General features: G+C 41.0%; 1 protein-coding gene across 1 annotated transcript in view; it reads left to right on the top strand.

The window, feature by feature from the left end:
• The window catches only part of map3k9 (mitogen-activated protein kinase kinase kinase 9), a 163,831-nt gene that overhangs the window by 128,437 nt on the left and 20,988 nt on the right, over nt 1–14,406 (top strand). The window contains exon 9 of the mRNA XM_063071999.1: nt 8,197–8,306. Within this exon, the coding sequence (XP_062928069.1) occupies nt 8,197–8,306 (110 nt within the window). The remainder of the gene's footprint in view (nt 1–8,196; nt 8,307–14,406) is intronic.

Here is a 14,406-nt window from a genome sequence, read left to right as displayed (position 1 = left end):
ATTAGGCAATTCAGTCCATCTCGTCAGCTCTGATTGCATTTGCCTTCCTTACCACCAATTCAACTTGCAAGTTGACTTTTAGGGAATCCTGCATGAGCACTCCCAGGTCCCTCTGCACCTCTCTGAATTCTCTACCTGTTTAGAAAAACATTTACACCTTAATTTCTTCTACCAAAGTGAATGATCGTACACTTCCTTACTCTTTCATGTATTCCACCTACCAACTCTTTGCCTATCTGCAAATATGTCTAAATCCTTCTGTAGACTTCCTGCTTCCTGAATACCACCTGCCCTTCCAGCTATCTTTGTATCTTCCGTAAACTTGGCCACAAAGCCATCAATTCCACCATCCATATCATTGACATATAACGTGAAAAGTGGTAGTTTCAACATCAATCCCTGTGGAACACCACTAGTTACTGGCAGCCAATCAGAAAAAGCCCCCTTTATTCCCACTCTCTGCCTCCTGCCAGTTAGCCAATCTTCAGTTCATACTAGTATATTTCCTGTAGTAATATGAGCTCTTGTTAAACAGCCTCATGTGTGGCACCTTGTCATAGGCCGTATAAAAATCCAAGTAAATAACATCCACTGAATCTCCTTTGTGTCTCCTGCCTGTTATTTCCTCAAAGAGTTCCAGCAGATTTGTCAGCGTAGATTTTCCCTTAATGAAACCATGCTGACTATGGCCTATTTAATTATGTGCCTCCATGTACGTCGAAACCTCATCCTCAATGGTGGACACCAACATCTTGCCAACCACTGAAGTCAGGCTAACTTGCCTATAATTATAATTATTACCTGTCTTTTGCCTCCCTCTCTTCTTAATTAGCATTTGCAATTTCAGTCCTCTGGAACCATTCCAGAATCTAGTGATTAATGAGATTACTTTTCCTTTTACTTTTAAAAAGAAGCATCAAAACTGGGGATAAAATCATATTTGAATAAATTATAAGATATTGTTTCCTCAATTTTAAAGTAAAAGATGTTAGTCAAGAAACTAAGCAGATGAAATATACTTTTGTTGATTGTACAGACAATCTCTTTACAAGGCTTTCTTGCAAAGAGAAAATTCTTCTTTATCAACTAACTGCAGGTTTTTGCTCTAGCTGGCATAAACCAAAATGCCCAATTCTAAATAGTACATTTTGTTATAACAAAGTTGAATAGAGTAGAAAACAGAATGGGAATTTTAGACAGAGATTTAGGAATCCTTAGTTATTTCTATACATTTATTGGAAAATTACAATTCAAGTCAGCAGACTGCAATCATCCCAAGCAGTCATTTGTTGGTGAGGCAGCGCAAGATTTAAAAACAAAGCTTGGGGCCTTTTAGAAATTTTCACCAGGCTGCAATCATAATGATCTCATAGGCCCTCAGCAGCAAGCAATAAAAAGAAGCAAGGTGTAAGTGGAGTGGCCATTGTGAGAGTGAGTGGTCAGGCTTTTGCTCAAAAGGCTTAGGAGCGAAGAGATGCAGGCTAGAACTTGAGATTGACAAGTATAGGCAGGCTAGTAGTTAAGGCAGTGGAATGCTCCTCTTGTAAGATGACGAGTTGCAGGGTACATAACAGTCTACCCGATGACTTCATTTATGGGAAGTGCATCCAATTTCAGTTCCCGACTTACAAGGTCAAGAAACTAGAGCTGGGGCTGGATGTACTCGGGACCAGCTGAGAGGCTGTAAATCTCAGACGAAACTTTTGCTGAAGTGGTCACACTCAGAGTACAGGTTTCAGGTAGGAGATGGGTGACCACTAGGAGAAGTAAGGGATGTAAGCAGTCAGTACAGGGTTCCCTGTGGCCATTCCCCTCAACAACAAGTAGACCCCTTTGGATACTGCAGGGAGGGGGGTGCAGATGACCTATCGGGGCACAACAGCAGGACCCAGGCCAGTGATGGTGTAGCTGGAAGAGTGAAGTGAGGAAGAGCGATCGTGACAGGTTACTCAATAATTAGGGGGTCAGACAAGAGTTCTGTGGCTGTGAAAGAGTCGCTAGTGTTGTGTGCTGCCTCCTAGGTGCTAGTGTTCAGGATATCTCAGAGCAACTGCAGAAGATTCTCAAGAGGGAGGGTGAGCGGTCATGGTGTACATTGGACCTAGGGAAGAAGTTAGAAAGGGGGTAGAAAGAGGTCCTTCATAGTGAGAAGAGGGAGTTAGGAAAGAGACTGAAGAGAAGGACCTCGAAGGTAGTAATTTCTGGATTTCTCAGGGCAGGGAATTGGATGAATGAGTGGCTGAGGAATTGGTCTGGGGGGTGGGGGAGGGGGATCAGAGTTTCAGGTTCTTGGATAATTGGACCCTTTTCTGGGGTAGGAATGACCTGTACAAGAGAGATGGGTTGCATCTGAACTGGAGGGGAGCTGGGAGGTTTGCTAGTGCTACTCAGGAAGATTTAAACCAATTTGGCAAGGGGATGAGAATTGGAGCACTGGGTCAGAAAGTGGAGGGATGGACAGGAAGGTAGATGTCAGGGCCAGTAAAAACAGGCAGGTCCAAAGTTTAAAGTGTGTGTATTTTAATGCTTGGAGTATTATGGGTAAAGGTGATGAACTTTGAGTACCTGGAACTATGATGCCGTAGCCATTACAGAGACTTGGCTGAGAGAGACAAAGGGAGACAGGAATGGGTGCTTAATGTCCCAGGAATTTAGATGGTTTAGAAAAGATAGAGAGGGAGGTAAAAGAGGTGGTGGAGTTGCCCTACTTATCAGGGACAATATCACAGTGGTACTCAGAGGGAACATAATGGAGGGCTTATCCGTTGAATCTGTATGGGTAGAAAATTATTAAGGATAAGATTTATGAGCATTTGGAAAACCATTGCATAATTAGGGAGAGCCAACATGTCTTTGTGTGGGGCAAGTTGTGACTTACCAAGCTGATCGATGAGGTGACAAGGGTGATTGGTGAAGGCAGAGCTGTGGATGTTGTTTACATGGATTTGAGTGGCGTGTTTGAGAAGGTCTCTCATGGGAGGCTGATCCAGAATGCATGGGATTCATGGTTGGTTGGCTGTTTGGATTCAGAACCGGCTTGCGCATAGAAGACAGAGGTAGTGGTTGAGGGGACCTATTCCAGCTGGAGGTCTGTGATTAGTGGTATTCTGCAGGGATCAGTGCTGGGACCTCTGCTGTTTGTGATGTATGTAATTGACCTGGATGACAATGTAGGTGGGTAATAAGTTTGTGAATGATATCAAGATTGGTGGTGTTGTGGTTAGCAATGAAGTCTGGCAAAGAATACAATGAGATGTAGATCAGTTTTTGATACAGGCGGAAATACAGAAGATGGAGTTTAACCCAGCCAATGTGAAGTGTTGCACCTTGGTCGACTATATGCGAAGAAACAGTATACTGTCAAGGTTAGAGTTAGAGTCTGTCCTGAGCCTTGTGGCGTGAAGCGACTGAGAGTACAAGACATCCCCCCGTATAGGACGCCAGTCTATTGCGAGCTTAACCCCCAGCATTTGCTGGTACCCATTTTCATCTGGATGGACTGGAGCAGTGCGTGGTTAAGTGCCTTGCTCAAAGACATAACATGCTGCCTCAGCCGAGACTCGAACCCACAACCTTCAGATCGTGAACCCAATGCCCTAACCACTTGGCCACATGCCACACTACTCTCAAGGGCAAGACCCTTAACAGTGTTGATGAGTAGAGGAATCCTGGAGTCAAAGTTCATAGCTCCTTGAAAGGGGCTACACGGGTCGATAGGGTGGTTAAGAAGGCATAGGGCATGTTTGTCTTTATTAGCCAAGGCATTGAGTTCAATAGTCAGGAAGTTATGTTGCAGCTTTATGAAACTCTAGTTAGGCTGCATCTGGAGTATTGCATACAGTTCTGGTCACCCCATTATAGGAAAGGTGTCAAGGCTTTGGAGAGAGTGCAGGAGAGGTTTACCAAGATGCTGCCTGGATGGGCATGTACTATAATGAGAGGTTGGATAAACTAGTGTTGTTTTCGCTGGAGCGGCGGATGCTGAGCAGAGATCTGATTGAGGTTTATAAGAGTATGAGATGCATAGACAGGACAGACAAGATCTTTTTTCCAAGGATTGAAATGTCTAATACCAGAGGGTGTGTGTGTGTGTGTGTGTGTGTGTGTATATATATATTTATATAAGCTGAGAGGGGGTAATTTTAAAGGAGTTGTGAGGGTCATAGATTTACGCACTGAGAGGTGGGTGTCTGGAATGCACTGCCTGGGAGAAGCAGAAACATTATAGACTTTAAGAAGATGTTTAGATACACACATGAATGTGAAAAACATGGAAGATTATGGACAGTTTGTGGGCAGAAATTAGTTTATTTAGCCATTGATTGCTAACTTAATTGTTTTGATACAACATTGTGGGCTGAAGGGCCTGTTTCTGTTCTATGTTGTATGTAAATACTTATTTTACAAAACAGAGTTGTGTAAAATATAAAGACTATCATAATTGCCTTTTCCTAATATACAACTCTTAAGAAGCATAATCTATTGAAGTATATGGAAAAATATGAAAGCAAATATTAGTTATAGTTTTTTGCAAGCCACAGAGCAGGCGGTGAGATTTTATCATGACTGGTTCAATATTACTTGCAATTTAATTTTGAATGGGTGAGGGTAGAAAATAGGTGCATATGACACATACCGTGTTGTTGATTATTCTAATAATGTATGTACATTATAGCTTTTCTTTATTTTCCACAGCCCCTATAAATAAACACAGACTTTTCATCTTAGTGCAAAAAGATCTTAAATCAATTTTCATTTCTCTTCACTCACCATACAAAATCATAAGGAATGCCTTTTTTTCTGAGTGGACTAAAATATTTCCAAGTCATCTCCATTTAGTTGAAGGTGAAATGCTTTTGCTGCATGGATTTGTAGTAAGAAAATGGTAAAAATCATATCCATCATTTTTGTTTTCAGAGGAAATTAATTTTTCTCCTTCTGGGTGAGATGAATTAAGTTTTGAGGCTGTTCTGTGATTTTTCAGGATAATTAATTGGAATCTAAAATTACATAATTTGGCACACCATGAGCTGTGACTCAGTGCATTGACTCGTCTCTGGAAACACAGTCACTGAACACCAAGAATCTTGAGAGTTTGGTGTGTACTTGAGATGAGAGCACAGAAAACTAGCTGATACTCCAGCATTACACTGTTGGAGTTATTATCATTTTGATAAGATGCTAAGCAGACCCCATCTGTTCTGTAGTTGAATTCGTTGGTGCTGTGGTTTATATTAATCCCACGGTCAATATAACTAACATATATTACTTTGTCCTTTCACAGTTTTTGAGGACTTGCAGTGCTCAAGTTGGCCACTGCGTTTCCTCTATGATAACTGTAATTACACCTGAAAGGTACTTCATTGGTTGTAAAGTGCTTTGGGATATCCAGAGATTGTGATAAGCCACATCGAAACTTATTTTTATAAAAAATGGTTATAAAAAACTGCTAAAAGGCTAGAGTGTTAATAATTACCATGAATGTTCACCAATATGGAGATTTTACTTTGCTTGATTCCATGCCAAGAACAGATGGTACAAAATGATTTGACAAGAAAAGTAGTGTAACCTTTGATCAGAAACCCCATGCTAATCCCACCAAGCACCCCCACAGATACTATATGAAATGGGTACTGCCTCGTCTTGGACAGAATTGCTACAGATATTTTTAATGCCAAGTATTCAAAGGTCTGAGTCAAAAGCAGTGATTTGAGTTAGAAAATGGCTATGTAAAATGAAAATTACCATCTTTTAAGAATTGAGTGTGTTGGACAGTGTAGGCTTGTTATATGTGATTGCATGTTTTGCAGAAAACTGGAGATATAATTGAGATACTGAAGTATGCTTATGAATTCATGTGCAAATTGACTTATGTGTAGGTACAGAATGTAACTAAGTAAATTGATGAAAAAGGCAATCAAAAATAAAAATGATTTAGTGATTGAGACTCACCTCTAACTTTAAGTACTCCTTCTCTATAAATCTAGAACATGACTGGAAGTTCTTAGTTTAAAGCAAGGGCTCCCAATGATTTTTTTGCCATGTGTCCCTACCATTAACTGAGAGGTACGTGGACCCTAGTATGGGAACCCCAGGTTTGGAGCTTATAGTATGTATTTGATTTTATATGTTAAACGTTCTAATGCTGAAACCCTTTTTTATTCCTTGAAAGACATCTGTTCTCTTCTAGGAAACAGGATTTGCATTTATATAGCATGTTCCACAAAATTTGACAAGGACAAAATGCTTTTAATTTGTGCACTGCCTACTCCTACAAGCAGTCAGATAGTTAAAGCTCAATAATGCTTTTTATTGAAGGATACATATTGACTAGGATACCAACACTCTTTGTCAGATTCGTGTTGACAGATCTATTGCGTGTGCAGAATGGACTTTTGACAGGTCAGCACTCCCGCAGTACTACCTTGGAGAGGCAGCTCAGGTTGTTGTTCCAACCCAACCCTTTGAACTTGCAATATATTGACTAGGGTAAGAGGTTCATTCATTGGGCGATGGACCATTGTCAAATCCTATCATTTCTGTCTCCATCCAAGTATTCGAAATAATCACATATCAGCCGCTGTTTCTCTAAATCAACCATCAATAGCTTGAGGTTCTGCTTGGGGAAATGGTCTAGAATTTGGTGTGAGTGGGAAGATCCAATAATAGGCAAGCTAGAAACCATCATAGGTAAGAGTGTTGCCTATAAGCATTGGTGTTGAAATGTGTTCCAAGGGATTAATAAAGTTCCTGGAGGAAAATTAAACAAATGGTTAACTATCCAAATGGGAGACTTGTGCAAAGAATTAACGAGATTAGCTGATAGGAAATCTGGCCAAGATGATCAATAATGCCAAGAGATAAGTTGAAGTTCTTATGAGCAATGATTTAGAAATTCTTTTATAAAATTGTGTGGAGATGTACTTTGGATTTAACTGAATTTGTGCTTGTACTTCAGGTAATTTGTTTCTGGAATGATTGTTGTGGCGTTTGGCAGTCACCTTTTGTGTTGATCAGTTTACTCAGCAAATGTTCACATTTTAGATTGGCATCAATGAGAACATAACAAATGAAAGCAGATTATACATCCTTCCAGGGCTGATCTGATTTTGTTTTGCTTGTCTTCAGTCTCAGCTTTCTACTTGCTCCCCGCATCCTATTACACCCCTCTGGTTCAAAATTTCCTCTGCATCAGCCTCAAGTATATTCAATGGCTTTGATTCCACATCTCCTCTGGGTATAAAATTCATAGGTTCACATGTTAAATAATGCCTACTGGATGCCCCTTATTCCAAATGCATATTCCCTAGATCCAGGATCCTTCATGTGAGGAAAATTCTTTCAAAATCTACTCTGTCAAGCTCCCTCGTCTTGCATGTTTCTATAAGATCACCTCAACCCATTCAATCTGGCCTCATAGTTCATTTCCTTTAGACCAGGAGTCAGTCCACTGTACCTTCTTCAAACTGCTTCCTGTCCAAGTATATCACTTATTAAATAATGGGGCCCATCATTTTCTCCCTAGCTGAGAAAGAGTATGAATAGAAATAAGCATCAGATTGAAAGTGATATGTCAGATGATTTTATATGGTGCTGGGCATTGGACAGCTTATTTAAAGAAGCGAACTGGAGTGGATTACGATAGCAGTGACTCTTGCTGATAATTTTCTATAATGATAACCAACATTTGATTGCAATGATGAACTGGATTTAGTTTGTCTTTGCTCAGGAGGCATCAGGATGCAATAACTTCAGGCTGGTATCCTTGACTCTTTGTTGCTGGTCTTGGCTACACTACTATACAAATGCCAAGTGGAGCCAAAGAAAAGAGGACATCTCCAAGGTGGTTTGTTATCGAGCAGCCTGACCTAATATTGACAAAGCAGGCCTAGTATTAATGAACTATTCAACAAGATTAGCATATGACTACCAAAAGTTGACTAATTTGATAACAATGCCAAGGAAAGGAGGGCTAATTGCCTCTGCAACTTTAAGACCTCTATTAAGTGTTTGACGGCCTTTAAAAAAATTTTTTTGGGTGTCTTTATTTTGTGGCTGCCTGTGGAGACAAATCTCAAGTTTGTATAATGTATACGCACTTTGATAACAGATGTACTTCGAACTACATTTAAAATATTCTACTGATCGTAGATTATGCTGACATTTACTCTGTTTTCCCTTCTTTCCCAATCAAAGCCTTAAACATGTGGTCAATGGAGGCAAAGAATGGTCACCCAGTGCTCCTAGTCTGGGGAAAAATCGGACTGCTACTATGGTTCCGGAGTTCACTAGCCTCAGTGAAATAGGTATGGGTAATGCACAATGTTTTATACATATGGTACTGTGCAGAAGGTTTAGGCACATATATATAACTGGGTGTTTTGTCAACCTGGAGCTAAGAGGGAGTTTCTAAATCTGGCAAGGGCAAAGGATGTTGGGAATGACGAGGGTGGAGTGCAGTGGGAGGGCTGTGGGACAGGTGGCAAAGGGCTGCCGAGGTGGGGGTGATGCAAGTATGATGCATCTAGCCCTGAGGCAAGGTCATTTGATTCCAAACAATTGATTTATTGATCATTACAGAATGTGTCTCTGGTGCTTCCTGCTCCCTCCCCTCTCCCTTCCCCCTTTCCCAGCCATGATTTCCCTCTCCCTGACTCCTTCAGTCCACAATAGAGACCCATATCAGAATCAGGTTTATCATCATTCACATATGTTATGAAATTTTTTTTTTTTGCAGCAGGACAGCGTAATACATAACATGACTAAAGTACTGTACTAAAGTCTTAGACACTCTAACCCTATATAGTAATAATTAGTACCATAGTACTATATTACACCGTACTAATGCAGAGTAAGTATTGAACTTTGTTTTTCTTGTTGAAGTAGTTACTGTGAGAGACGTTTGCAAGTAAGAAATTGCCCATTTCTCATGTTCCCCTCCTTCGATGGCATAGTGGTTTCCAGACTGCTACCAGTAATTCAGTCTCTGACTAAATTGGCCAGTTTTCACTTGTGAGCTCCACATGAGCAGAGGTATTATATCTGAAACCTTGACAGCTGATTGCATGATCTGTGGTAAACGAGTTGTGGATTTTCAGTGCTTTACATTGGGATTTGTGTTAAGTAGACCTGGCTTTATTTGTTAAATGTTTTCAGATATGGGTGTTACAAGCCAGTGTTTATTGTTCATTCTGAAATGCCCCTGAGAATGGGGTGGTGACCATGCCCCCCCCCAGCCTCGCCCTGCCTCGACGCACTGCAATTCCCCCAGTGAAGCTACTTCTACAGTGCTGCAAAGGAGACAGTTCTAGGATTTTGACCCAGTGATGTAGGATTGTTAATATATTCCCAAGTTCATGTAAGGTGTGCTCTGGAAGGTGACCTTCAGTTAGTGGTGTTCTTATGTCTCTTCTGCCCTTGTTCTTTGTGGTAGTGGGGACTGTGGTTAAGAGATATTGTCAGAGTAGCTCAGGTGAATAATTGAAGTGCGTTTTGAACACCGCAGTCGCCTCGCCAGTGATAGATGGAATGAACGTTTAGGATGGCCGGTGGAGTGCTATTCGAGGACTGGTTTGGGCTAGATTGTCTCAAACTTCTTGAGCATTGTTGGAGCTGCCAAGATGCTTCAAGAATACCTGCCCGTCCTGACGTCCCAAAGCTAAAGCTGCGCCCACCTGAGAGAATCTGAGAGATGTGCGAGTAGGGCAGGTAAAAAAGGCCTGAAGTGAAGTATCCCCAAAGAGTATAAATAAACAACATATGGACAATAAAGGGCATCAATATATGGATAAAGACAGGGTATCCAAAGTGGCAAGAGCTGGTGGTGGACTTGGTTACTGAGAAGTTTTTAGGATCCAGCCGCAGAAGACTAAAGAGCTCATAAGAGAGAAAATGAACTTTGAGTGACAATCTACACATCGTATAAAAACAAGCAGACTGAATCACCAGACTAATTCCTAGAATGAGAATGTTGTCCACGAATAAAGACTGAATAGTTTTGTTCTGTCTGCCTTGGAGTTTAAAGGCACGAGGAGTGACCTTATTCCAACGTCAGATCATAATGGGGCTTACCAGGGTAGACGTAGGGATATTTCACTAGTGGGAAAGTTTTGAATGAGGGTATATAATGACAAGATTAGAGTTAGGTCATTTAATCATGAACATAGAAATTTCTTCCCCTGGAGGATGATGAATTTCTGAAATTCTCAGTAGGTGGTGGAAAGTGAACCATTAGAAATATTTGAAGTGAAAGTCAGCTAAATACTTAATAGGATGAGGAAAAAAATAAGGATATGGAGATGAGCTACAGAAGAGAAGTTCAAGTGAGCATAGATCAGCCTTGATCATATTAAATGGTGGGGCAGGTTTGACAGGCTTGCTCCCATTTTCTTGTCTTCCTTTACCTAGTTTAGAATACTGTATTTAAATCAATATAAAATTATGTACCAATTGTAAAATAGAGGATGAAGTCAAACTGATATTTAGAGGATACAATTAAGAGAGAGCAGCGACACAAAGAAAATATTTTTTAAAATATGTTGAGGCATCCAGTGATAATGAAAAGCTGAAGGAGTGAGGCTCCACACTTGTAACTTTCAGACTTAAGATGGTTCTTAACAAAAATCAAGAACTACCACTCCATTAACCACAAATGAGAGAGCAAGCCCTATTTTTCTCTGGAGTGGTTAGTAATTAAGTACCACAAGGATATGAATGTCACTTTTATCAATATGATACTGATTGTGCAAAACTTGTGGAAGAACAAGGTAATCCATATAACAAATCTCCAATTTCCTTTTTAAGTTTTGCATTTACAGATGCTGCAAGTTGTTGTTTGGGTTACTTTTCAACAATGAACACCTCATGGCTACCTAACAGAAAACAGTCCCTCTTTTAACAGGCTGTCAGTTGGGAAGGAAAACCTAACTAATTTTCTGAACCACCTGTTCCTCAATGCATTACAAATAATGTCAACTCAAACATATTTCCATGGAATCAAATTGTGATTGAGCAGCTCAGTGGTAACCAGGACTTGAGTCTAGAACCAGACTACCCATTGAGTCTGGGCAGGATATTGAGAAGGTTTTGATGTTCTTCTCTATTGTTTCGCGCTGAGAGACGTATTGGGACAAAGCTCCGTATCCCTGACACACGACAATTCCTTTACTAAGCTATTACTGCATATGGTAGTTTATTATTTCATTCTGTTATCCATGCAGACTATTGTTTTTAAAAATGATTGATATTTAGCTATAACAATATAATCCAGTTTGAGTGTGCTGGGTTTCCTAATGAAACTTGGATATTATGCAGAATCTAAGGCTGACTATACATCCTGCAACTATGGGTTTTATGCAACACACACAAAATACTGGAGGAACTCGGCAGGCTAGGCAGCAGCTATGGAAAGGTGTACAGTTGGCATTTCTGTCCGAGACCTTTTAGTAGTCCTGCTGAAGGGTCTTGGCTTACATAGGAAAACATAGAAAATAGGTGCAGGAGTAGACCATTCGGCCCTTCGAACCTGCACCACCATTCAGTATGATCACGGCTGATCATCCAACTCAGAACCCTGTACCAGCCTTTCCTCCATACCCCCTGATCCCTTTAGCCACAAAGGCCATATCTAACTCCCTCTTAAATATAGCCAATGAACTGGCCTCAACTGTTTCCTGTGGCAGAGAATTCCACAGATTCACCACTCTCTATGTGAAGAAGTTTTTTCTCATCTCGGTCCTAAAAGGCTTCCCCTTTATCCTCAAACGGTGACCCCTCGTTCTGTACTTCCCCAACATCGGGAACAATCTTCCTGCAACTAGCCTGTCCAATCCTCTTTGGATTTTATACGTTTCAATAAGATCCCCCCTCAATCTTCTAAATTCCAACGAATATAAGCCTAGTCGATCCAGTCTTTCATCGTATGAAAGTCCTGCCATCCCAGGAATCAATCTGGTGAACCTTCTTTGTACTCCCTGTATGGCAAGAATGTCTTTCCTCAGATTAGGGGACCAGAACTGCACACAATACTCCAGGTGTGGTCTCACCAAGGCCTTGTACAACTGCAGTAGTACCTCCCTGCTCCTGTACTCGAATCCTTTTGCTATGAATGCCAGCATGCCATTCGCCTTTTTCACTGACTGCTGTACCCGCATGTCCACTTTCAATGACTGGTGTATAATGACACACAAGTCTCGTTGCACCTCCCCTTTTCCGAATCAGCCACCATTCAAATAATACTCTGTTTTCCTGTTTTTGCCACCAAAGTGGATAACTTCACACTTATCCACATTAAATTGCATCTGCCATGAATTTGCCCACTCACCTAACCTATCCAAGTCACCCTGCATCCTCGTAGCATCCTCCTCACAGCTAACACTGCCGCCCAGCTTCGTGTCATCCGCAAACTTGGAGATGCTGCATTTAATTCCCTCATCTAAGTCATTAATATATATTGTAAACAACTGGAGTCCCAGCACTGAGCCTTGCGGTACCCCACTAGTCACTGCCTGCCATTCTGAAAAGGTCCCGTTTATTCCCACTCTTTGCTTCCTGTCTGCCAACCAATTCTCTATCCACATCAATACCTTACCCCAATACCATGTGCTTTAAGTTTGCACACTAATCTCCTGTGCGAGACCTTGTCAAAAGCCTTTTGAAAATCCAAATATACCACATCTACTGGTTCTCCCCTATCCACTCTACTAGTTACATCCTCAAAAAATTCTATGAGATTCGTCAGACATGATTTTCCTTTCACAAATCCATGCTGACTTTGTCCGATGATTTCTCTGCTTTCCAAATGTGCTGTTATCACATCTTTGATAACTGACTCTAGCATTTTCCCCACCACCGATGTTAGGCTAACCGGTCTATAATTCCCCAGTTTCTCTCTCCCTCCTTTTTTAAAAAGTGGGGTTACATTAGCCACCCTCCAATCCTCAGGAACTAGTCCAGAATCTAAAGAATTTTGAAAAATTATCACTAGTGCATCCACTATTTCTTGGGCTACTCCCTTAAGCACTCTGGGATGCAGACCATCTGGCCCTGGGGATTTATCTGCCTTTAATCCCTTCAATTTACCTAACACCACTTCCCTACTAACATGTATTTCCCTCAGTTCCTCCATCTCACTCTACCCTCTGTCCCCTACTATTTCTGGAAGATTGTTTATGTCCTCCTTAGTGAAGACAGAACCAAAGTAGTTATTCAATTGGTCTGCCATGTCCTTGCTCCCCATAATCAATTCACCTGTTTCTGTCTGTAGGGGACCTACAATTGTCTTAACCAATCTTTTTCTTTTCACATATCTATAAAAGCTTTTACAGTCAGTTTTATGTTCCCTGCCAGTTTTCTCTCATAATCTTTTTTCCCTTTCCTAATTAAGCCCTTTGCCCTCCTCTGCTGGACTCTGAATTTCTCCCAGTCCTCAGGTGAGCCACTTTCTCTGGCTAATTTGTATGCTTCTTCTTTGGAATTGATACTATCCCTAATTTCCCTTGTCAGCCACAGGTGCACTACCTTCCCTGATTTATTCTTTTGCCAAACTGGAATGAACAATTGTTGTAGTTCATCCATATGATCTTTAAATGCTTGCCATTGCATATCCACCGTCAACCCTTTAAGTGTCATTTGCCAGTCTATCTTAGCTAATTCACGTCTCATACCTTCAAAATTACGCTTCTTTAAGTTCAGAACCTTTGTTTCTGAATTAACTATGTCACTCTCCATCTTAATGAAGAATTCCACCATATTATGGTCACTCTTACCCAAGGGACCTCTCACGACAAGATTGCTAATTAACCCTTCCTCATTGCTCAATACCAAGTCCAGAATAGCCTGCCCTGTAGTTGGTTCCTCGACATGTTGGTTCAAAAAACCATCCCGCATACATTCCAAGAAATCCTCTTCCTCAGCACCCTTACCAATTTGGTTCACCCAATCTATATGTAGATTGAAGTCACACATTATAACTGCTGTTCCTTTATTGCACGCATTTCTAATTTCCTGTTTAATACCATCCCCAACCTCACTACTACTGTTAGGTGGCCTGTACACAGTTCCTACCAGCGTTTTCTGCCCCTTAGTGTTATGCAGCTCTACCCATCTCGATTCCACATCCTCCTGGCTAATGTCCTTCATTTCTATTGCGTTAGACTCCTCTCTAACCAGCAATGCTACCCGACCTCCTTTTCTTTCATGTCTATCCCTCCTGAATATTGAATATCCCTGAATGTTGAGCTCCCATCCTTGGTCACCCTGGAGCCATGTCTCTGTGATCCCAACTATATCATATGCATTAATAACAAGCTGCACTTTTAATTCATCCACCTTGTTATGAATGCTCCTTGCATTGACAAACAATGCCTTCAGGCTCGCTTTTACAACACTCTTAGCCCTTTTACAACA

This window comes from Mobula hypostoma, chromosome 1 (assembly GCF_963921235.1).
Source record: "Mobula hypostoma chromosome 1, sMobHyp1.1, whole genome shotgun sequence".
NCBI lineage: Eukaryota > Metazoa > Chordata > Chondrichthyes > Myliobatiformes > Myliobatidae > Mobula > Mobula hypostoma.
This window is presented reverse-complemented; position numbering and strand designations above follow the sequence as displayed.